Source organism: Trachypithecus francoisi, unplaced genomic scaffold (assembly GCF_009764315.1).
Source record: "Trachypithecus francoisi isolate TF-2019V2 unplaced genomic scaffold, Tfra_2.0 Lachesis_group11, whole genome shotgun sequence".
NCBI classification, from domain to species: domain Eukaryota; kingdom Metazoa; phylum Chordata; class Mammalia; order Primates; family Cercopithecidae; genus Trachypithecus; species Trachypithecus francoisi.
In genome coordinates, this window is record NW_022681456.1 from 31,947,834 (window position 1) to 31,973,250 (window position 25,417).

A 25,417-nucleotide genomic window follows, 5' to 3' on the forward strand; every position below is an offset into this window, starting at 1 on the left:
GTTGGAAACAATTCAATGAAAAAGCTAATTTTCAGGAAAAAAAACCCACAAAAATAAACAAAAGGAACTTAAGAAAAAAACCCCACAGAGACCAATACTTATTGGAAAACTAATACAGTTTACAGGTGGGCTTTTTAAACTTTCAAGGAAGAAAATAATTTCTATGCTATGAAGTTTCATAGCAGAGAGAAAGTGGGAAACAGTCTTTTCTCATTTATGAATGTGGCATAATTGTGATATTGAGAAGGGTTAATGAACAAAAATAAAACTACATGCCAATCTTGCTTACAAACATAAAATACAACATTTGTAACTATAGTATCCAGTGCTGCACTAAAACCAAATAAGGATTGCTCCAGGAAATGCAAGAAAGAGTCATTAGTAAGATCTACTAGATTAATACAGATTAATGGTTCCTGGAAAAAGTTAATATAATCACTTTAATACATGTTCAGTAGGCACTCTAATAATATTTAACATCCACTAATGATAAAATTCCAAAGAACAATAAAAGCTACTTTCTTAACATGATAAAAAACTTACTGACTTAATATTCAAAAATCAAAAATAGTTTTCAAACTTTTTGATATTAGGATCTCTTTACACTATTAAAAATTAATGAGGTCTCCAAAGAGCTTTGTGTATGTAAATTTTACCTATTTGATAGTTATTGTATTAGAATTTAAAACCGAGGAATTAAAACTATACATTGGTTTATTAATTCATTTTAAAATATTTACAATAAACTTATTACATGTTAACATCAATAACATTGTAATAAAAATAATTATATTTTCCAAATTTCCCCCCTACTCCTGCAAACTAGTGAGACTAGTGGCATTGTTTTATTTATTCTTTTGTCTGACTTAATAGAAGATAACTGGATTCTCATATGTGCTTCTGCATTCAATCTATTACAATACATTGGGGTTGAAAAAAATCCAGCCTCATACACAGATAGGTAGTTGAAGAAGGGAGAAATATTTTTTAAACTTTCAGATAATTGCAGACATCCCATTTTGATACTATATCAAAGCTCAACAAGTTGAAAGATTAGCTGCCATGTGGAATCCGAAACCCCATCAAAAACCTGATGAACTCTGTTACACTAAAATCCATCTATCTTGCACTTTGAATGAATCTTTTACCGATACACCATTCTATTACATGCATCAGTTACTTGGAAAATATTGGTTTACTAAGTTATGCAGAAATGTCAAATGTTGACACATTTCATTGCAAACCAAAAAAAGAAATTTGTTTATTAACATTTGTTAATATCACTAATCATCTCATCAGAAAAGCCTTTAAGCATTGGGAAGATGTCAGGTTCATAGTACCAAATAAAAGTTTTCTCCAATCCTAATTTCCACTTGAATGCTAGAATTCAGTTATTGGAAATAAACGCTGTCAGTTGTTTTCCTTGAAGTGGCAGGCTCATTGTGTTCATGTTCAAGAAAATGCCTGTGAAAAGAATCCTAGCGTATACATCTTACAAATAAGAAAAGGAGCTAGTTCAGCTTGTACATCAAATACTTACACAGGTGCCATTCACTGAGACAGCCCATGCACAGCAAAAGTATTTTATGCATTCTTCCCACTTTATCATACATGTACTCAGGGTCAAGATTCATCAACTGTGTTTGTTTGTTTGTTTATTAAATAACTCCAAGTATGTGGCAATGAAGAATGACTAGTAGAATGTGGTGCCACTGTCTTGATTCATGTGCTAGGGTACTAGGAGTCTTACCCACCATTGTTTTTGCCTTGTCAGTACATATGTCAACACAGTGAAAATAGATAAGGTCTTAGTGGTAGCAGTATAAAAAAGCTTTGGCCAGCCACAGAGGCTCAAAGCACTTGAAGAAAGTATCACTGATAATGACACATTTGAGATGAGACCAAATGAATAAGAGGTGTCAGCTGTCATGTCTTCCATGCAGGCGGATGAGCAAGTGCTAAGAATTGAAAGTGGGTTCTGAGAGAGGTGGTAAACAGGAAGAAATATGGTTATAGGTATCATTTGAAGCCACCATATCAAGCCCTGTAGGGAGTAGTAAGGACTTTCTATTACATTCTGAGTAAAATGAGACGTCAAAAGGTTTGTAAACAGGGGACTAACATAATCTGTGACTGTTATTATCATTTGTGATTTTTTGGTTAGAGAAAATACAAGAAAACCCAATGAAAACTACTGAAACTAATAAAAGTTTTGTCATGTGGATGGCTAAACAACACAAAAATCAATAGCTTTTATATATAATTAGTGATGTATCAAAAATAAACTAGAAAATGTAAGAGGGAAAATTCCCTCTACAGCAACAAAACATCGTTATAAAATGAAAAGACTTTATTGAAAGACTACGAAAAAGGAATGATTTGAATAAATGAAGACAAACACTAATGCAACTTCTCCTCAAATCAAAAGGGGAAATTACTTTAGGAAAACCAAAGCAAATGCTCATCTAGAGTCTAGAAAAAAACAAAATATTTTGGAAAGAAAGGACTAATGAGATGACTTCCTCTGATATATACAAGAATGCATTTAAGTCCTTTACGATTATTATTATAAACAAACCAGTGCAGAATTGGAACAAGGCAGATTAATGTAAAACCACGAAAAGCCGATTGAAAGAGTCAATTATACATGGATATTTAGTGCATATTAAAAGTGGCACTCTGGGCCGGGCGTGGTGGCTCACGCCTGTAATCCCAGAACTTTGGAAGGCCGAGGCAGACGGATCACGAGGTCAGGAGATCAAGACCATCCTGGCTAACACGGTGAAACCCTGTCTCTACTAAAAATACAAAAAATTAGCCGGGCGTGGTGGCGGGCGCCTGTAGTCCCAGCTACTCGGGAGGCTGAGGCAGGAGAATGACGTGAACCCGGAGGCGGAGCTTGCAGTAAGCGGAGATGGCGCCACTGCACTCCAGCCTGGGCGACAGAGTGAGACTCCATCTCAAAAAAAAAAAAAAAAGTGGCACTCTGGCTGGACGTGATGGCTCATGCGTATAATCATAGCACTTTGGGAAGCCAAGGCAGGTGGACAGCCTGAGCTCAGAAGTTTGAGACCAGCTGGGGCAACATGGTGAAACAAAATTAGCTGGGCATTGTGGCATGTGCTTGTAGTCCCAGCTACTTGGTGAGCTAAGGCAGGAGGATCGCTGGAGCCCAGGAGATGGAGGCTGCAGTGAGCTGTGTTTGCACCACTGCATTCCAGCCTGGGTGACAAAGAGAGACCCCGTCTCTGAAATAAATAAATATGGCTCTCAAATCAGCAGAGAAAGGTTGGACTTTTTTTAAAAAATTATTTATTTATTTATTTATTTATTTATTTATTTATTTATTTATTTTGAGACAGAGTCTCGCTCTGTCACCCAGGCTGGAGTGCAGTGGCGCAACCTCGGCTCACTGCAACCTCTGCCTCCCAGGTTCAAGTGATTCTCCTGCCTCAGCCTCCCAAATAGCTGGGATTACAGGCACGTGCCACCACGCCCAGATAATTTTGGTATTTTTAGTAAAGATGGGGTTTCACCATGTTGGTGTTATTTCATTTCATACATCAAAATAAATTCTAGATGAATAAAATAATCAAATTAAAAAAGAATGAGAAGAAAACAGAGAGGAGTATCATTTACCTGCTTTTAGAAAATACAATTGTCAGACATTAAAAAAAAAAATTTCATGAGAAAATAAACACAAATGACCCATAATCTTTTAAAACAATTCATCTTCACTAGTAAATCCAAAATATGTGAAGTCATACAACATGATATCCTTTATCACCAACAAATTAGCAAGAATTAAAACCATCAAAAAATAATAACAAACAACACCCTAGTGTTGGAATGGTGTAAAACAGGAATTCTACTGCCGGTAGGAATATAAAGTGGTTCAAACTTGTGGTTGAAAAGAAGTAGTTCTGAATAACAATTTGGTAATATACACCAAAAAGTTTAAAAATCTTCATCAATTTTCCTATCAAGAATCTATTCTAATCCATCAATCGAATAAGATTTATAGGTATTCAATGTAAGATTTTCTATTTTGCAAAAAAACAAAATAAACAACAACAAAAACTACAGACAGGCAAAATGCTCGACACAAGTAAATGATGGCTTGTCTATATGATGAAGAATCACATTTTGAAACATTTCATGATCTAAGATAATTCTTGTAAAATATTAAGTGAAAAAAGGTTATAAAACATTTTATAAAATATAAGATGATTTCTGCTATTTTTATTGTTTCTGTAATCCACCAATAACTGTAATTTTGTATATTCACTGACTCAAATATTTTTATGTCTATTATAGTAAAGTTCTTAAAGCTTGCTATAAATGGAATCTTAATGCTGGCTACAGATGGAACTAAAGAGAGCCATTAGACAAGTACTAGCAGAGTCTCCAGAGCACATCTGAACCAGCTCCTATTAAGGAAACAGAAGCCCAATGGATCTAAAAGACTTTCCCTATCTGATAGAACTACACAGTACAGGGCTGGAACAAAAGCAAACCTCTGTTAAATCCCAATCCCATGATCTTTCCAATTCCTATCATTCCAGAGCTGGTGAGATGAAAGATTTAAGCTTCATTTTTCTTCATACCCAGCATATATAAACTTTGTATTATTTATGGATCCTCTTTGTGCTCACCATTTATAATTAACAGAATAATAACATCATTAAATATCACATGATATTTGGACAATGGAGTGAATTATTTCTACTGTATCTCAACAGTAAAATTTAGGAAAATATTAAATTCAATTGTAATATTATTATTACAATACTATGGTAAGAGCGTTCTTTATATTAGGGGCCAGGTGTGGTGGCTCACGCCTGTAATCCCAGTACTTTGGGAGGCAGAGGCGTGTGGATCACCTGAGATCAGGAGTTCGAGACCAGCCTGGCCAACAAGGTGAAACCCTTTTTCTACTAAAAATACAAAAATTAGCCAGGCATGGTGGCACACGCTTGTGATCCCAGCTACTTAGGAGGCTGAGGCACAAGAATAGCTTGAACCTGGGAGGGTGGAGGTTGCAGTGAGCTGAGATCATACCACTGTACTCCAGCCTAGGTGACAGACTGAGACTCCCTCTAAAAAAAATAAATACATACATAAAGATCTTTCTTTATGTTAGGAACAAAAATTAGTCTCTATAACAATTTGACTTCTCCCAAAAGTACATTTCAAAAAAAAAGCAGCTGGCCGTGATGGCTCACACTTGTAATCCTAGCACGCTGGGAGGCCAAGGTGGGAGCATCACTTGAGCCTGAGAGGTCAAGGCTGCAATGAGCTGTGATCATGCCACTGCACTCCAGCCTGGGTGACAGAGAAAGACCCCATCTCCAAAGAAAATGCAATCAAAGGAAAATATAAAATGAAATATTCTATTACAATTGTTGAAAGAACCATAATACTATACTTACAATTGTGTTTGTTATTAACTTTTTAAAAATCAGTGTTTAAACAGCATAAATACCTCATCAGAATAGGAAATAGATCAGCTCGGTGGGCTGTTTTCACTACAGTATTATCTTCTGAAATGCTAAAATGCACTATCTCTTCCTTAAAGCTTCTGTCTTCGAGCAACCTTTGTAAGTTTTCCCTTTAAAAACAGAGAATAGCACACATCACCATTTTATCAACAGTGCTTTTGAATAATGAAAGAGTGAAATATGTACACAGAGTAATAACTAAAATAACGTATATAATACATATTATGGTTGATATCCATAAAGGAAAATCCTCAAAAAAAACCTCCTAAAATGACAGATTTTCACATTTCAAAAGGTATAATGGATTAGAGAAGATTAGATTCTGTCCATAACTCAGCTGTTCAAAAAAGCATGATACAAAAAGCTTTCTGCAGTTCTTAGAGTGACTTTGATTCTCTAAGTAACCACCAAGATTTTATGGCATTATATTAATAAGAAGAGGAAAATGACATACTATTTACAACATATTTTTAAAATTAACATTCTCTATTTTAGTACCCATGGAGAACAACCCAACAAATATACTACTCGTTTTCATTTCTTGCTTGGAAATATGATGACCTCAGAAAAAAGGGAAATTTCCTAGGCCTTTAAGAAATTATTCTAGAAGAAGCTCTTATGCAGAAATATAAAAATCAGCCAAAGAGATAGCAGTTCTTTCAGCTTCAAGCAACCTACCTGTAAGGGAGGATATGAGGATGTTTATATGTCATTATGCAATCCAAGGTTATTTTTTGCACCATTTGATCTTGGTGTAGCAACAACTAAGAACAATATTTTACAGAATTAATGAGGTCATACATACATATACCATAGGACAGCAATTTACTTGTGGTTATTTGCTAAATGAGATCTGCTAAATTCTAAATTTTTAGACAAGACATAAATCTGATTGCTAACAACAGCTTCGCATTTTCCTGGAAATAAAAAAAGATGAACAGAATATGTGCAAATTAAAAAATGGAAACAAAACTCTCTGACACCTGCATCCCACAGTCATACCCTGGGGTCTACCAGTTTTTAGGTGAGGCCAATCCTCTCTCTCTCTCTTTTTTTTCTTTTTCGAGACTCTTGTCCAGGCTGGAGTGCAGTGATGCGATCTCAACTCACTGCAACCTCCGCCTCCTGGGTTCAAGCAATTCTCTTGCCTCAGCCTCTTGAGAAGCTGGAACCACAGGCGCCCATCACCACACCTGGCTAATTTTTTGTGTTTTTGGTACAGACGCGGTTTCACCATGTTGCCCAGGCTGGTCTCAAACTCCTGGGCTCAGGTGATCTGCCCGCCTTGGCCTCCCAAGTGCTGGGATTACAGACATGAGCATCTGTGTCCAGGCTGGTGAGGCCAATTCTCTATGTGAATCTGGATTTAAGCCAACCGGGCTGGTCATGTACTAAGGAAAATCTCTTATCCTATGAAGGTAATGACAGTCAATAAGATGCCAAGAAAAACATCCAAATGAAAAAAGAATCTGTTTCCCCAGATGGCTTAGAATGACATTCAATGCTTACTTCATTTCTGACATTAATTAATTAATTAATTAATTTTTTTTTGAGATGAAGTCTCGCTCTGTTGCCCAGGCTGGAGTGCAGTGGCGCAGTCTCAGCTCACTGCAAGCTCCGCCTCCCAGGTTCATGCCATTCTCCTGCCTCAGCCTCCCAAGTCGCTGGGACTACAGGCGCCCGCCAACACGCCCGGCTAATTTTTTGTATGTTTAGTAGAGACGGGGTTTCATCGTGTCAGCCAGGATGGTCTCCATCTCCTGACATCCCAAAGTGCTGCGATTACAGGCATGAGCCACAGCGCCCGGCCCAACATTAATTTTTTTCTGTAAGCTTATCTGAACTTCAGGGCCACATAATTATGACTGCAATAGACTATAATAGATCCTGAAATCCCAGTCCTTTATGAAGTCTCACTAAACTAGAAGGGAAAAGTAGTCACTTGTTTTTTTGTATAAACCCTACTCCCTTAGGCTAAGAGCTAATTTCCATGATATAATTCATGGTTTGCTATTCTCACTGTTAACACAGCCAGTCAATGTTTAGTCACCCAAAATGCTTTCAAAATCAGCTAAGTTAGTGCTAAAATTGTTTCTCAAGATAACTGAAAATATGTCTATTAATTTTTTTAAAAAGCCTTTAATACTTAAAATGTAGACATAGGCCCTATTCAGCAATTATTGAAAATCTAAGCTACTCTGACAAAGAAAATAATAGAGAAAAGTTCACAAAGAATTATAGTGCCAGGAGTTTATTTTACTGACCTGAAGATATAACTCATATAATTTGGATTCCAGATATAAGGCCCGTGGATTTGAAAATTTAGAGAAAACTTGCAAATGAGCAATTAATTGCCTAAACAAAAACAAAACAGAGTGTTACAGATTTAAAGAATTGACATCATTTTCTTAAACTGACATTATCTACAATTTTATTCTGACTAGAACTTCAAACACCCTGCCTATAGTTTCACTATTAAACAAACAAGACTTAGTTATTTACATTTAGGAAATTATTCTCCAGAAATCTCATATTTTGGGCAGTCCTGTCCCTAAAATTCAGGTTCTCCACATCAAAAAAATCATTCAGTGTGTGCTCAGAATGGTTTAAATTGAACAAAAATTAGAAAGTAACCAAAATAGTAAAATATTCCAAAATTGAACTCAGATGATTTTTGGAATTATTGCTCGTCTAGGTTCTACGCGGCAGACAAAAAGTAGTAGAATATATTCTCCCTCACTTTCACATAATGTAAATACAGATGTCAGGCAACAGAAGTCCAGGTTTAGGCAACCAATGGCTCTTGCTCACCAAGAAGGAAGAAGAAATATATCTGAGTATTTTCAGACTGTGGTAGATCATGGGTAACTGAAATCGTGGGAAGTGAAACCACGGAAAAGGGGAGAGTGTATAGTGTATAGTGACATGAAGGCTGGCAGTAATCTTTCCTGCCCCTGTGCTTCACACACTATTTCTGTTAGTGGACAAGACCTTGTTTGTTCTAGCTGTCTGGCAAACTTTCATCTTTCAGCATCAGAGGGCCTTCCCTGGGTCTTTCTTTTTTTCAAGATGGAGTCTCAATCTGTGGCCCAGGCTGGAGTGCAGTGGCACAACCTCAGCTCACGGCAATCTCTGCCTCCTGAGTTCAAGTGATTCTCCTGCCTCAGCCTCCCGAGTAGCTGGGATTACAGGTGTGCACCACCACGCCTGGCTAATTTTTATATTTTTAGTAGAGAAAGGGTTTTACCATGTTGGCCAGGCTGGTCTCAAACTCCTAACCTCAAGTGATCTACCCACCTTGGCCTCCCAAAGTACTGGGATTACAGGCATGAGCCACCACGCCTGGAATTCCTTACTGTGCTCCAATACCTTCTTTAAAAATATTTCTCCTATAAAAATATTTCACCCAGGCAGGATTGACTATTACTCCTGCATTGCAGTGGCTCTGTACAATTCATCCCTGCACGCCAGCACTTAGCAAAGGGTACTCAATACAGTTGTTGAATGGATGAACTAATAAATGGCTCAAGGGAAATACGCAACAAATGGGCGTATCAGATTGAGATCTAAAGTGTTAAAATAACATTTGCACCAATCCAGGAGACATGAGATAGTCAATTCAATCATCAAGTAAGCTGAAGTACCTTCTAAAAGCTTGATCAGTTCTTTTAGGTTTCTAACAATTTAGATAAAACAACAACTAAGAGAATAAGAAAGAGAGTGTAACAACAGCATGAGAAAAAAGTAACCAGTAGGAGACAAGTTAAAAGGCAGAGAAAAGTGCTAACAGGATGGTGGGGAAGGTAGGTGGAAGGAAAAAAAAAAGTGCTAACATGATTATTTATAAGAAAAAGGATGTTCCATTACATGTTCCCCTAGGATGTAAACACAATACCCTCATGCTGGGAAAGTGAACGACAAAGGTCAAAAGAACATCCAAACACTCCAGGTCCCAAAGTTCTCATCTATAAAAAGGAGCTACAACTAGACGACTCTCAAAAGTCCCCCAAACTAACATTATGTGGTTAACCAAGAAAAAACTAATAATAAGTAACCAACCAAAAAACTTGGAAGACTGACAGTTTTAGGCCGTTAAAGAAAATCCCAGGAAGATGTAGTGCTTATGTAAATAATTATCTGAGTAGTTGATTTTGTATAAAGCCATAGAGACCTCTTCCTGTTCCTCCTAGAACTGTGGATCTGTGATCTTTCAGCAATGGTGAACTTACTTTGCTGCGGCTCTTCTTGTCTTCTTCTTCTGTGAGGATTCATCCTGGGGCACTGCCTCTTCTTCCAACTCTTCATCATCTCCTGTGGCAGGTTCCTCTTCGATTTCCTCTGCCACCATCCCTTTGCCTTTTCTCCGCAGATCCTGGGTTGGAGCAACTTGCAGATCTGCTGGGTAATACTCATTGCTACCGTGGAAAGAAAGTCACAGGAGACTGATAAAGAATGCACACCAATCTGAAAGGTCCTGATTCTGCTCATGAGAGATGTCCACAGCTCACAGATTCACACACTGAAGAGACATCAGTGGCACCTTAGTCAAGCTTCCACAATATTACTCTTTTTTTTAATTTGGCCCTTCTTTAGTATGCTATTTGACAAGCCAATCACTAACTGTAGAAGATAGCCCATTCCACTGTTTTTTTTTTTTTTTTTTTTTTGAGATGGAGTCTGGCTCTGCCGCCCAGGCTGGAGTGCAGTGGCCAGCTCTCAGCTCACTGCAAGCTCCGCCTCCCGGGTTCACGCCATTCTCCTGTCTCAGCCTCCCGAGTAGCTGGGACTACAGGCGTCCGCCTCGTCGCCCGGCTAGTTTTTTGTATTTTTTAGTAGAGACGGGGTTTCACCGTATTAGCCAGGATGGTCTCGATCTCCTGACCTCGTGATCCGCCCGTCTCGGCCTCCCAAAGTGCTGGGATTACAGGCTTGAGCCACCGCGCCCGGCCGTCCACTGTTATACTATTGAAAATATTTGAAATGCCTATTTTGGACTAAGTGGAAATCAGCCACCCTGTCTCTGGAACCATCACTGGGGGATGAGGGGTTAGGGATGTATGATATTAAATGATTAAAGTATAGCATTAGGACTGTGCTGGTCACTTTCCATCAGATACATTCTACTTTGCCAAAGTTCTCTTGAAAGTACCACAAAATTTAGTCCTCCAGGTATGGATTGATAAGACAGATGGAACTACCATTTCCAGAAATTTTTTGAGCAGCCACAACATGACAAAGATTGAAACTGAATGTCCATGTAATGAAAATCAATGGGTCTTTATGTTTTATCTCTTCTTGGCTTGTGCAGCTAAGCTTAATACAGTATTCACTTTGTTCTTATTAAATTTCATCCTTTATTTTTAGTCCAATGTTGCAATTAATTAATATTATCTTGAAGTCTGTCATTTAATGCATTAGTTTGTGTCACTTTCACTCACTCATCCAAACAACCTTTTGTTGTCTATTGAATGCAGGGCACTGGGCTAAAGAAGCTAGGAAACTGATTGGATGGCCTTTCAAGTCCTCACTCAAAAACACACTGATAAAATAGGATAGCACCCTACCAACCCTCCTAAAAGAAACTCTAGCTTAGCCCAAGTTAACCTCCAGACCAATAACATTAAACTACAATCTGAGGGCTGGGACACTATGGTACTGGGTATTTTCATCTAGCAGTAGATTCTAGCACTTAATAAATCAAAAACTGGATGAATGAAACAAGTAAAGTTTCTGCAAGTTACAAACTACACCATCATCCACTTAATAACATACCTATTATACTTGCAACATTCAATCAACCACATATTACACTCTGTAACCTTTATCTCCATGAACAGCATGTTCACTCTTTCATCTATTAAATAAAACAATTCACATAAAGCATCTATAAGAGTGCCCAGCACACAGTAAGTACTCACTAAATATAACCTTTTATTAGCATGCTGTTGCCATTGTTAGTCATTTGTTCTTGTTTCTGGTTTGGTTCATCTCAGAGAATGTTTACAAGGGATTCACAAATTAGTTGAAACATATTTAGAAATATAAATTGCTAGCCAAAAAATAAAAAGCCTATAATATACTTCAAAGTCATAATTCAAGGTGACATTTGGGTTTTTCATTAGTTCAGATCATCTATAAATGTATTATTTACAGGTAATCCATGCCAACCAGTATTAATTTAAACATTTCTTAGAATTGTGTATCTTTAGTCTCTAAATCTTTCTAAACTCAGAGACCCACTCCCTGTTACAGGCTCCTGTTTCTACCTCTACCCCACAGCATCTCGTACCGTTAGAGTAAGATCTTATCCTTAAGTTATGGGGTAAACTGATTCTTTAGGGAAAAACTTGGAAAATTAACATGGTATGAAGTTTATATGCTACTAATACCACAAATGCCAGCTGGCATATGTATAGCCCTTGTAATTAAAAAAACTGATAAACGTTATTTTATATAACCCTCAAAACAAAGCAAAAAAAGCTAAACATCATTCTTATTCTATAAATTTATGCCCAAAGAATTATTTGAAAAAGAGAAAATCATTGCTCTTCTGCCACTATATCTACTGACCTGCTACATCTTTGCTTGTGCCTTGCCAGAATGAATTATTCATGCAAACCTTTGAATTTATGCACTGTATCCATCTCCTCTTACCTATCTGAAGACATGATTCTAGCCTTTTATTTTTGTTTTAGACAGAATCTCACTCTGTCACCCAAGCTGGAGTGCCGTGGCCTGGGTTCAAGCGATTCTTCTGCCTCAGCCTCCCAAGTAGCTGGGACTACAGGTGCAGGCCACCAGGCCTGGCTAATTTTTGGATTTTTGGTAGACACAGGGTTTCATCATATTGGCCAGGCTGGTCTTGAACTCCTGACCTTGTGATCTCCCCACCTCGACCTCCCAAAGTGCTGGGATTACAGGTGTGAGCCACCGCGCCCGGCTGGTTCTAGCCCTTCTATCCTTTCTTGCATTACCAATTTTCCCTTTCCATCTGGATCATTTGCACTGGTATCACATACATACACACTGTTAACTCTTTTTCTGGGAGCAGAGACAAAGTCTCATTCTGTCTCTGTTGCCCAGGCTGGAGTTGCCGTGGCACGATCTCAGCTCCCTGCAACCTCTGCCTCCAGGTTCAAGTGATTCTCCTGCCTCAGCCTCCCAAGTAGCTGGGACTTAAGGCACACACCACCATGCCCAGCTAATTTTTGTATTTTTAGTAGAGACGGGATTTCACCAGGCTGGTCTTGAACTCCTGATCTCATGTGTCTGCCCACCTAGGCCTCTCAAAGTGCTGCGATTACAAGTGTGAGTCACTGTGCCCAGCCAACACTGTCTTAACCTCAACAACAGCTCCCTCTCTGCCCCCACGTTTCCCTCCACCTACATCCCTATGTCTGCTTCTTTTTCACTACAAAAACTTGCTGTTTTCAGTTTTCTTTTCCTCTTTCTTGAGTTTTTTTTTTTTTTTTTTTTTTTGAGATGGAGTCTCGCTCTGTCGCCCAGGCTGGAGTGCAGTGGCGTGATCTCAGCTCACTGCAAGCTCTCCCTCCCGGGTTCACATCATTCTCCTGCCTCAGCCTCCCAAGTAGCTGGGACTACAGGTGCCCGCCACCACGCCCGGCTAATTTTTTGTATTTTTAGTAGAGACAGGGTTTCACCGTGTTAGCCAGGATGGTCTCAATCTCCTGACCTCATGATCCACCTGCCTAGGCCTCCCAAAGTGCTGAGATTACAGGCATGATGAGCCACTGTGCCTGGCCGAGCTTATTTTAATCAGGTTGTCATCCCTATCAGATTAATCAAAACAACTCATTAAGGTCACCTTCATGTGGGTCACTCTAAGGTCACTCCAAAGCCAATGGTCACTTTATTCCTCAACTGATTGATTTCTCAGACATATGTGAGTCAACTGATTATGGCCGCCTTTAGTCTCTTCACTTGGTTTCCAGGATACCAAGTGGTCTTTCTTCTTCTATCACTCTTTCCTGGCTTCCTTTGCTGGTTCCTTATCTCCCAACTTCGAAATATTGGTATCAGTCCCCGAAAGTCTTTTCTCTCTACAGTTATGCTCTAGATGACTTTATTCCCCTATCTGATCTTTAATACCATCCATATATTGATAATTTCCAATTTGTTATCTCCAGATCAAACCTTTCCCTTGAGGTTTGAACTTCTAAATTAAATGCCTTTCCACGTGACAACTCTACTTGGTTATTTATTCAGTGTCCCAAATCTAAAACATCTAAAAATGAACTTTTAATTCTCCCTGACAAACTTGCAACTCCTGCATTCCTCCCATCTCAGTAAATGGGAACTTTCTTCTGGTTGCTCAGGCCAAAGTCTTAGGGAACATCCTTGATTCTGTCCCTCCCCCTTTCCTTCCCTCCCTCCTTCCTGTCCCACTCCCCACCACACACACCCATCCCACATCTGCGGCAAATCTCACAGGCTGATCTAGTTGTAACCTTTCATAAATGTATCTTATCGAATTGAAATCATTCAAAAAATACCCATCTTCACTGCTATAACTTTGGTTAAGTCGCCATCACTTCTTGCCTGGACTTGCAATCTCCTCATGACTGGTCTCTCTACTCTCACCAATGTCATTCTACAGTCTATTCTCAACACAGCAGCCATAAAAATCCTTAAGAAAACCTAGGTCAGGTCAGCTTTCTGCTTAAACCTCCAAATGGCTTCTCATGTCACCGAAAGTAAGAGCCAAAGTCCTTCCTTTCACTTAAAGGCCTACACACTTTCGTGTCCTGCTGACTTTCTGCCCTTATCTCCAACCATGTCCTCCCTGGAGCACTCTGCTAGAACCACTCAGATCTTCCTGTTCTCTGAACAAGCCAGGCATGTTGTGGTTTATGGCCTGCTTGACCTAACCCTACAGCATTTTCCCAGGAAACTACTATAGTGAAACATGCTTTTTATGTACTACTTAGTAATGTTCTGCACACCACACCCCTCATCTTTAATTTTAATATAATCAGACTCTCACATAGCATATCCAGGCAAAACAAAAGAATGCTCCAGAAAACTCTTGTTATTCCTCAGCATCACAGGCAGAAACACCAAGAGGCCCCAAGCAGTGTTGGTGCTGGGTCACTGGAAAATACCCTCAAGCCCCAGGCAGGCAATAAAATCATGACTAACAGGGCAAGAAACAATAAGGCCTTTCTACATGAATCAAATTCAATGTGGCCCTTCTTATACTGTAACCTGGAAGTATTTATTAATACCATTGGTGTGCTGGTTAAATTGTGATTCAGATCAAAATTAAACGGTGAACTAAATTGGTTTAGTCGTTATCTGATAGAACCAGTGATTTATAGCTGCGCCAATGATTTGAAAATGTGACAGATGTATAAAGAACTCAGCCGAATAGATGATTGGAAGCAGAAAGAAAAAAGACAAAAAACAAAAAAACAAGAACTCAGCCCATTTTGGGAGGTTAATACTTCTCACGTTCTCTTCTTCATGCCCCACCGGGGACATATTCTTAGAAGAGGAAACTTACTTGATAAATCTCAAGAAAAGCGGGGAAAGCTCCCTGGACCGTGGCTCTACTCTTTCTGGGAATTTTGTCAGAGCTCTCCAGAGCAGGAATCTGAAGTTGGTGTGGTCAAGTCTTTCCCGACAGTCAGTTTCCAATGCTAACTGCTCATGATAAAGAGCTCCAACATCTCCTTCCTGGGTCTGCTCCCAACTTTCATCTCCAACGGACTTCTCATCTGTCATATCATTCTGTAGTTCTTTCTCTGCAAGAAAGTTGTCAAAACCACCAGACAAATATCAACATTTATCTTAAGTATTTCCTCAAGAGAGCGTATTTCTTTCTCTATAATGTAAGGAAACAATGTCACTCCCAAAAGTTATCAAGATAATATATGTTTCATCTCTGTTTTCCAATTTCGTGAGTAATTAGGCAGTAAAAACAAAACAGTTAGCCATTTTTCTTTGCAGCCTCCTCACAACCCCTTACATACCAGCATGTGTAGCTGCTTTTTCTAGATGCTCATAGTAGACTTTCCAAAATTGCTTATTTTCCATTTCGTGTGCATGAGAACTATGGAAAAAAAAAAAATCACAAAACTAAAAGTGTGGAACGGTCATTTTAAGATTGCTCACAGAAAAAAAAAAAAAAGAGTGAAAGGATATAACTAAAATGTTAATTAGGTTATCCCTCAGTGTGGAGTCATAAACACCTTTTGCACTTTTCTATATATTTCAAAATGCCTGCACTGAGCATAAATTATTTTTATAGTCATAAAGCACTAAAGAGTATTTTTTAAAATGTAAGTAGATCCTTAAGAGAAAATAATTTTTAAAGGCACACTAATAAAACTGGGGCATGGGGCATGAATAAGATCCATTAAGAGAAGAAGGAGCCCTCTGGAGAGAAAAGTCAGTTTGCTCAAAACTAACTTAAAAATAGTGAGTTTTCCTTCACCAAATTTAAATACACTTATTAACACAAAGGCAAAATAAACATTTACTAACTACATGAAACATACTTTTCAGAACTTAAAAGGAGACATTAGATGGATCACATAAAGTGCTTATGTAGTTTGATATCCTAGCAACAATACTCTCGAATACTCTGTCAGTAATTTTCTAAGAGTATGCATAAACTTTATACATGACATGAACTGTATATGTTGCAGACTGACTCTACTCAGAAAACAAACCAACAGGTATGTTGTTGTTTCTGTCCTTCCAAACAGAGGTACCCAACAGGAAGACAGCCCAGCCACTAGGGAGAATGTCTCATGACATTCAGTAATTGAAGAACCAACGCTGTTGACACTGTGCTACTGGTAACACATATGTCAAATTCTCTCTTCTGAAAGTATAATAAACAAAATAATGAAGCTGATGTTGGGAGAATCTTGCTTTTGGCACATTGGTTTTGATGGCTTTGAAGGGTAGTAAAAGGTAGACAAAGTGTAGGAAAAGGTAGACAAGGGTAGCAAAGGTAGACAAATTGGTTTCAAATTGTAAAGGGATTGGTCTATAAATGTTAACTCTCTTATTCTGTCAAATAAGAATAACTAATCATTGGGGGTTTGAAAGGCCTCACATGACGTATTTCCAATCTGATAAAAAAGTGAGTGTGTATTATCTGAAGACAAATGTCTGAAGACAGATTACTACACATGAGCCATAATGTGTATATTCTTTTCTTTTTTTTTTTTTGACACAGAGTTTTGCTCGTTGCCCAGGCTGGAGTGCAATGGCGCAATCTTGGTTCACCGCAACCTCCACCTCCCAGGTTCAAGCGATTCTCCTGCCTCAGCCTTCCGAGTCGCTAGCATTACAGGCATGCGCCACCATGCCTGGCTAATTTTGTATTTTTAGTAGAGATGGGGTTTCTCCATGTTGGTCGGGCTGGTCTCGAACTCCCAACCTCAGGTGATCTGCCTGCCTCAGCCTCCCAAAGTGCTGGGATTACAGGCATGAGCCACCGCACTCGGCCTATAGCATGTATTTTCCACGTGACCACTGAAGGCTTTTTGGGGCTAAAGGGATTTTGGATGCTAGACAGCAAGGTTTTGAAAAAGTCTTTATTTTTAAAGTATGGCTCAGTGACTCAATATATAGAAATCAAATTATGCAACTATTATACTTCCTTGCTGTAACAAATTTTAAGAACACAAAAGTATCATAAAAAGCAGAAAGAGAAACTCCTCCAAAGTTATTTCAACACACAAAGAGACACACATACAACATTGAACTACTGAAGATGTGGCATCAGAGAGAATTCTTCATGTTTATTTTTAATTCACCTTGTCTCACAAAGGATTTCAAGTACTGTAAATACCATATATACTCATTCATTTAAATCATACCTAGGAGGAGTATAATCTGGGCCCCATCATTCTGCAGTAATTAAAGTATAATAGTTTCATCCCATTTAACCCATGTTTACCTTATGAGTTCAATAACAGGATCCCAGAGTGCACTGAAATTAATATATAGCATGCCTAACAAATAACGAAGCGGCACCTGCAATTACAGGAGACTAGTTTAATAGTGGGTAATGAAATACAATACAGAAGTACTGAAATGCAAACATCTCAAGTTGGACAACCTGAGGTTTGGAAAGAAGCCTATGCGATACGAAAAAAAATTGCAGGCACCAATCCAAAATTCATTGTATACTAATTTTCCTCTTCTCCCCAAAATGTCACTCACTATTTAAAATATAAGAATCACTGCAGCAAATATAGCATTCAAATTCACTCCAGGTGTTCATTCATTTAGATGTACAGATTTGACTAATGATTAAATTCCCTTCTAACAAATGTTGCTGTCACCAGATTAAGACAAAACTTCAACAGTAGTCAGTAATGCACACATGCCAAAGAACGCAAGGAAACATGCTGTGAATGACTGAGGCTTTGCAAGTTCAGTCAGAAGGTCCAAAGTTTCCCAGTCACCTTTTGGAATAAGGGTCATTATTACTAGGGAGTAATGTGCTAGGGAGGCACCATCCAGACTGGTGGTTTTATTACTATTTAGGGGTGAGGTGTTTGTATATATTCTAGCAGCAGTCTTTTATCCAAATGAAACAGAAGATCCTAATACATAAAACAGGTAAGAGAAGAACTCTTCTGACTGAAGGGAGAATGCCTCCCTTTGGCCTTACTCCCAAAGGGGTCTGCGATGTATCTTCAAGGGTCACGGAATGAAAACCCTGATATAAAACATAGAAGACTGGGCCGGGTGTGGTGGCTCATGCCTGTAATCCCAGCACTTTGAGAGGCCGAGGAGGGCAGATCACGAGGTCAGGAGATCGAAACCCTCCTGGCTAACGCAGTGAAACCCCGTCTCTACTAAAAATACAAAAAAATTAGCTGGGTGTAGTGGCGGGCACCTCTAGTTCCAGTGACTTGGGAGCTGAGGCAGGAGAATGGCGTGAACCCGGGAGGCGGAGCTTGTAGTGAGCAGAGATCATGCCACTGCACTCCAGCCTGGGCGACAGAGCAAGACTCTGTCTCAAAAAAACAAACAAACAAACATAGAGGGCTGATGTTCTGCAGCAGCAAACAAATCTAGGGAAGAGCAGGCTTTAAATCTGACATTGAGTCCTCCTGTTGCCACTACCCACCTACCTACCTACCTACCTGCATTACTCAGGTTCAATGAGCCCCTGCTTACTCATTTCTAACAACGTACTAACATGGCCAGGTACGGTGGCTCAAGCCTGAAACAGAGAACACTAAATTATTCCTACTACTGAAAAAGCTGGCAGAGCTATTTAACTCAAAGCATGTAAGAGAACTGGGGATTTCCCTTATTATTTTTAAATTATTATTATTATTTTGGTGACTACTTGGTATGCCTACCAAAATAGGATTTAAAGCATGAATTAAAAAGGAAAAAAAACACAAAACACTATTTTTACCTCCTGTAACGGCCCATCAGGGACAGCAGCCTGCACCACATCATGTCTTAGTTTTCTCAAATGAAGAAGCTTCTCTCTATAGTCATTCACAGTTGCTGGAACAAGTTCTGCCTGGCGTAATATAGCAAAGACAGACTGCCGCTCGGAGAGCCCGTCATCCTGAATACCCAGAGAAAACCATGGAGAAGACCAGTCAGTATTCTTATTTTCCAAAATGAACATTAAATGTGACCGAAGGTCTAAAAAGAGAAAAACTGGAATATGTGAATATTTTTAATGAAATAAGCAACACTTTTGTTTTGGTAAATGATTCTTTTCTCCCCATAACATTTACTTCTTGGTAGATAATTTAGTGTCTAGTGCATAAATGACAACTAAAAAACAGGAAAATCATTCTCAAGTCATTCAAATTGATTGGCAATATTGTCGAAATAAAAATATATACATGCTTTCACTCCACAAATTTACTCCTAGTAATCTGCATTATGGAACTATTTCCCGACATAAACATATCTGTATAAGGATGTTCGCTGCAGTATTGTTTGAAACCCTAAAAAAATGCAAAACCCACCCAACCATCCATCAAGAAGCAAATGGCTAAATAAAACATTCTCAACTGGGAGTAGTATTCAAACTTCAAAAGGAATGAGATAGATACTGGCTGGGTACAGCGGCTCACACCTGTAATCCCAGCACTTTGGGAGGATGAGGTGGGCAGATCACTTGAGGTCTGGAGTTTGAGACCAGCCTTGCCAACACAGCAAAACTCCATCTCTACTAACAATACAAATATTAGCCAGGCGTGGTGGCAGGCACCTATAATCCCAGCTACTTGGAAGGCTGAGCCAGGAGGATCGCTTGAGCCAGGGAGGCGGAGATTGCAGTGAGCCAAAATCACGCCACTGCATTCCAGCCTAGGTGACAGGGTGAGACCCCGTAAAAAGAAAAGAAATGAGGTATGAGGCAGATATAGAGGTAATCATATGGAAAAACCCCGTGATATCATTTGTTTAAATTATGTGTGTGTGTGTATTCAAAAAGTCTGAAAGAATATTCACCAATTAACGGTGGATTTCCAGTGGTGACTTTATGGGTAGACAGGAGTAAGAGTTACCAAAAAAAAAAAAAACAAAACAATTTTTATGATAGATATATAGTGCATTAATTTTCTGCAAAGGTATCATTTTGGAAACTACAATAATATGTAAAACTATATTTTTTTTAAAACCTACCCACTCAAACAGTTAAAATACCTCCATTAATTCCGGAAGCTGGACATCAAAATGATTTAGGATCCTTATTGTCAAAAGCCGAATCTGGAGAAAGTAAAAGGCATCTTTCAAATTCCAGAGTTTAACCATAAAAAGAAACTGATTCACAGTCAGCAAGATTTAAGTTTTACACTATTATAAAAAAAATACCATTTGACCAGAGTAATACGTGCCTATTCTAGCCCTTATTTCATATTCAACACCAACCAACACCTAGTTAAAATAGTACATGGAACAATTAGTAGTTTCTTTGAACTATGACACTATAACCGTGTCTGTAAATAAATACAAAGAAGTTGATTAAGCTGATGATTCAATTAAAGTTAGTGATTTTTATTCCTAAATAATGTACAATATTCAGGTATTTCTGCATACCTAAATGAGCAGGAGAACCACTTAGAAGACTTAAAAAAAAAAAAAACTATGTTAATTTTTCAGTTCTACCCTAGCCCTACTGAATTGGAATCTTTGAGGGTAGGGACCCAGAATTTGTATTTTTGTTAATCTCTCTAACTAATCCTACTGCAATCAGTTTGCAGGCCAACATTTAAGAATCATTGCTTTAAACAGAAATCATCCCATGGCAACACTTTCTAACTAAGATGCTCTAAAAATCACTGCAGTCCATATAGAAACAGGAGAAGAAAGACTGTGGACACACTACCACAAAACACCATTACCTTGGATACACCAGTTGAAATGTTTGCTTGTAACTTGGGAAATAATTCCATTAAAGCCTCCTGGGAAAGTGGCCCTTTGCAGCCACACAAAGATAATCTCTGATAATAGAGATCAGCCAACAGCAACACAGATGGCTCCAGAGGAAAGGTTCTGCAACGAGATGTTCATTAGACCCAAACTGCACCATATGACCCAGAGTATCTAGACTATAGTATAAGCCACAGAAAATGATCACTGATGAAGAAAATGTAAAAGGTAACAGGCAAAAGTCTCATGTGGACATTTGGCTCACTTCATAGATAAAGAATCTGAGGCCTAGCAATAATGAGTGATAATGAGTGACGTATGCAAAGACACACAGCTAGTTGCAGGCAGAGGAGGGAGTAGAATATGCTAGACTCCAATGTTGCCTCTTCAATCCACATAGTTGTAAATGACAGCCATATGATATATATATACATAGTCTTTGTTAAAAAATACATATATGTAATATTTATTAAGTGTTTGTCATGTGCCAGGCACCAAGCTAATCAGGAAAGTAATAGAGATGAGTGGTCTGACACATGAGCTCTGGGGTAGGGCAGCCCAGAGTTGAATCTAGCCCCATCAGTCATGAGCGGTGCAACCTCAGGCAAGTTGCTTAACCTCTTAGTACCATCCTTATGCAACAAATATTTACTGAATACCTACTATGTACTGTGACTTTTCTAGATACTGTAGATAGAGCAGTTAACAAAAGACAAAGTTCCTTTTCTTGAAACTTATATTCTAGTAGGTGAAAGCAGCCAATAAATAAGTACTATGACAGTGATGAGTGACGTGGAGAAAAGTAAACCAGGGGAAAAAGGCTTGACAAAGATTGGCATGCAGGGAGTTGTGGGGAGACGGTGTGGGGCTGAAGAGAAGCACCATTTGATACAGGGGTGCTCGTAAAAGGAGGAGACCGAAGGAAGTGAAAAAGTGAGCTAAAAGGGTATCTGAAGGAAAAGCATTGTAGGCAGAGGGAACTGCAATGTCAACTGTGAGGTGTGCTTGTCTGCAGGAACATCGAGGAGACCATCTCAGCTGGAACTGAGCTAACGAAGAGTGCCTGAAGATGTCAGAATAGCCAGGGGTTAGCTCATACAGAGCCCCGAGGAACATGATGAGGACACTGGATTTTATACGGAGTGAGATGGGATACCTCTCGAGCAAGGTTTCTCTACGGTAGCACTACCAACATTCTGGGCCAGAGAACTCTTTGTGGTGGAGGGCGGTGCTGCCCACTGCAGGTGGCTCAGCAGCATCCCTGGCCCCCACCCACTAGATGCCAGTAACAGTGCTCCTTCCCCCCACTGTGACAGTCAGAAAGTCTCCAGGGTTGCTCCCAGTTGAGAAGCACCGTATTAGAGGGTGGGGAGCAAAAGAGTGGCATGTCCTACACTTAGAAGCAGCAGGGCAAGAGCGGAAGAAAGGAGACTCATCAGGAGTTCAGACTAGGGCTTTCTTTTGAAACTTTAGTTCCCCCATCTATACTGCTCACAGTACCCACACATAATGGAGTTGTTGTGAAGATTAAACAATGTACATAATGTGCACATAAGGACACAATCAATGCAATTGTTTATTACTATTATTGTATGCATTGTACAACTTAATCTCTACAAGGTGAGATTTTGATTCCTTCCTTTTTTTCTTCACTATCCCTTTTTGAGAGATAATCAAGTTGAGGTTAACTAAGTCACCCAAGGCTACAGAGCTAGTTAGTGGTGGATTCAAGACTCAAAACCAGGCAGTCTTGGCTGTGAAACCTAGGTGCTCATCAGTCCACTAGCACAGCAAAGAGAACAGAATCCTGTGTCTACTCTGCAAGTTTATGCCCCTGCCCTCAAAACCAGAGCCACTCCTGTTGGACATCTCTGTGTCTCCAAGGCTTAAGAGCCACCTGGCTGGGAGGCAAGATGGCCTTCCCCAGGGGGAACATGGGCCCCATTCTGTGCTATGTGTGTCTTTTGTTTCAACTTCTACAGCCACCTTCAATTGTTTATACCAAGGGTGAAAGTACGAGAAGTTTAAACAGAATGATTTTAAAAGAGAGACTATGTAATATGGTAAATGTGGTGATGTCAAAGAACTAATCCTCTCTAAAGGAAGTTAATTTAAACCAATACAATTAACCATGGAGAAATGCCAACTTCACCCAGATTTGGAAAGGCAAAGAGATTCCGGATTATTATAGTATTCCCCTACAGTCTCGTCTTAACACAGCAGCCAGAGTGATTCTGTTTAGGTCAAAGTCACTCCACTTCCAAAAGTCCTCCCACGGCCTCCCCTTTCATTCAGAGTAAAAGCCAAGGCCCTGTGGTGACCTAAGGAGGTCTACTGTCTCTACCTCTATGTCTTCTCCTCCTACCACCCACTCTTGTGCTCTGCTCAGCCAACATGACCTCTCCTTGCTACTCGAGCCAGGCACCCACCACCCCCACAAAGCGTTGGCATTCATGACGCCTCCAGGTCTGGAACCCAGGGAGCAGCCCAGACCACAGGTATCCTCATGGCCTATGCCCCTCACTGCTTTCCGCGTTCTGCTCAAGCGTCTCCTCCTTGGTAAGATCATTTCGATTTAAAACCGCAACGGCTCCCCTCACCTCTGGACTCTCCCTATCCCCTGACCCTGCTTTGTTTTTCTTCACAGCACTTAGCACCTCCTAACACGCTATACAGTTTACTTATTTATTCTATTTAGAGCCTCTTCTGGCTACAACACTAGCTACAAGAAGGCAGGGAATTTTGTCTGTTTTATTCACTATGTTTCACAGTGCCTAGAACAGGGCTTGGCATGTGAGAAGAGCAAATGATTAACTACTGAACAAAGTGAATGAATAAATCTTTAAAACCCTTGGAAATAAAATGGAGTAGACTTCAGGAAAAAGCAACAAGTCTTGACCTTTAGAAAAGATACATTGTTGGCTCCCCCCAAATGGCTCTGTGCTACTATCAAAATCAAAGGTTCACGGAACTATACTTAAAAAGCAAACACAGAAACCAAACCAACAACAAAAAATGAAACTGGATTGTTTCCGTGTGTATAAAAAGACTACAGGGAAGTTTTCTGAAACGCTGATCACGCCAAGTTGAGGCCGAACAAGAGTGGGAATGTTCCTGTTGGAACCATTAAAGAAATTATAAAAGGTCAATACCATGCCTTGTTACAGCTGGGAATGATCAGAATTACAAACCCTTCAAACTTGACCACATTAATCTATACACGTAGTAAAACACCCTTTACAAAGATGAATCGGTATTTAAAGACTGTGTCAAATGTACTTATTTTAACTGGAGGATCTAAATCAATATTAAATTTCACTATGTGAATACAACTCAGGTATAAAATAGATCAAGGGGATTTTCATTGTGTCCAAGATTTCACAACAATAGAGGCTTTTATATTTTATTCATTACTAAGCCAGTTGGAAAATGTTTACTTACAATACTAAATTCTTCACATGTTCCACAGGAACCAAATGAAGAAGTTCAGAAGATTCTTCCAAATTTAGTAGAGTATTTACAGCTTGACAAAGAACAAATAAGTTTCCTAAGGGCAGAAAAACAGGAGAAACCACATTACTTATTTCTTTGACATTATAACTATCAAATACCTTATTTATCAAATACTTGCTACTTATGGGAAGTTCTTAAAGTGAATTTGTGCCTTCCAAAGAATTATCTGTCAAACATCTAAATATAACAGAAAGAAACAGAAAAGAGAAGTTTCCAAATCCTGTATTTTACCTTTGTTGAGAAAAATAAGACTGGGCATGGTGGCTTATACCTGTAATCCCAGCACTTTGCGGGTGCTGAGGTGGGAGGACCACTTGAGGCCAGGAGTTCAAGACCAGCCTGGGCCACACAGTGAGTCCTCATCTCCATAAAAGATTAAAAATCAGCTGGGCGTGGTGGTTCACACCTGTAGTCCCAGCTACTCGGGAGGCTGAGTTGGGAAGATTGCTTCAGCCTGGGAGGTCAAGGCTGCAGCAAGCCATGATCGTGCCACTGCCCTCCAGCCTGGGTGACTGAGCAAGATAGTCTCAAAATAAATAAATAAATAAATACTCAGAAGTAGAGAATAAAAATGTATGTATGTTCCATTAACCAAAATGAGTACCAAGTATAATGGTCCCACTCACTGACGTTACGAAAACTAGGACTTTTGAGGAGTACAGGCTTGGATTTATCAATAGCTACGAAATTATCTTGGTATAAAACTTGTTGATTTTATTTTTCAAGTTTATGAGAAGTCACATATTTAATGGCTACTACCTATAATACACTCAATTAATTATTTTATTGATTGATTGATTGATTTTGACACAGAATCTTGCTCCGTCGCTCAGGCTGGGATGCAGTGGTGTGATCTTCGCTCACAGCAACCTCCACTTCCCAGGTTCAAGTGATTCTTCTGCCTCAGCCTCCCAAGTAGCTGGGATTACAGGTGTGTGCCACCACACCCAGCTAATTTTTGTATTTTTAGTAGAGATGGGGTTTCACCATGTTGGCCAGGCTGGTCTCAA

At 39.3% G+C, this 25,417-nt stretch overlaps 1 protein-coding gene across 2 annotated transcripts in view; it reads right to left on the reverse strand.

The window, feature by feature from the left end:
* UTP20 (UTP20 small subunit processome component) overlaps positions 1–25,417 on the reverse strand; it is a 109,233-nt gene that overhangs the window by 62,480 nt on the left and 21,336 nt on the right. For both annotated transcript variants that reach the window (XM_033220907.1, XM_033220908.1), the window contains exons 15-25: positions 24,336–24,441; positions 20,867–21,017; positions 20,169–20,231; positions 18,916–19,074; positions 17,437–17,513; positions 15,494–15,573; positions 15,025–15,265; positions 9,731–9,916; positions 7,766–7,856; positions 6,180–6,265; positions 5,486–5,611 (exon numbers count right to left, since the gene is read on the reverse strand). In XM_033220907.1, the coding sequence (XP_033076798.1) occupies positions 5,486–5,611; positions 6,180–6,265; positions 7,766–7,856; positions 9,731–9,916; positions 15,025–15,265; positions 15,494–15,573; positions 17,437–17,513; positions 18,916–19,074; positions 20,169–20,231; positions 20,867–21,017; positions 24,336–24,441 (1,366 nt within the window). The remainder of the gene's footprint in view (positions 1–5,485; positions 5,612–6,179; positions 6,266–7,765; positions 7,857–9,730; positions 9,917–15,024; positions 15,266–15,493; positions 15,574–17,436; positions 17,514–18,915; positions 19,075–20,168; positions 20,232–20,866; positions 21,018–24,335; positions 24,442–25,417) is intronic.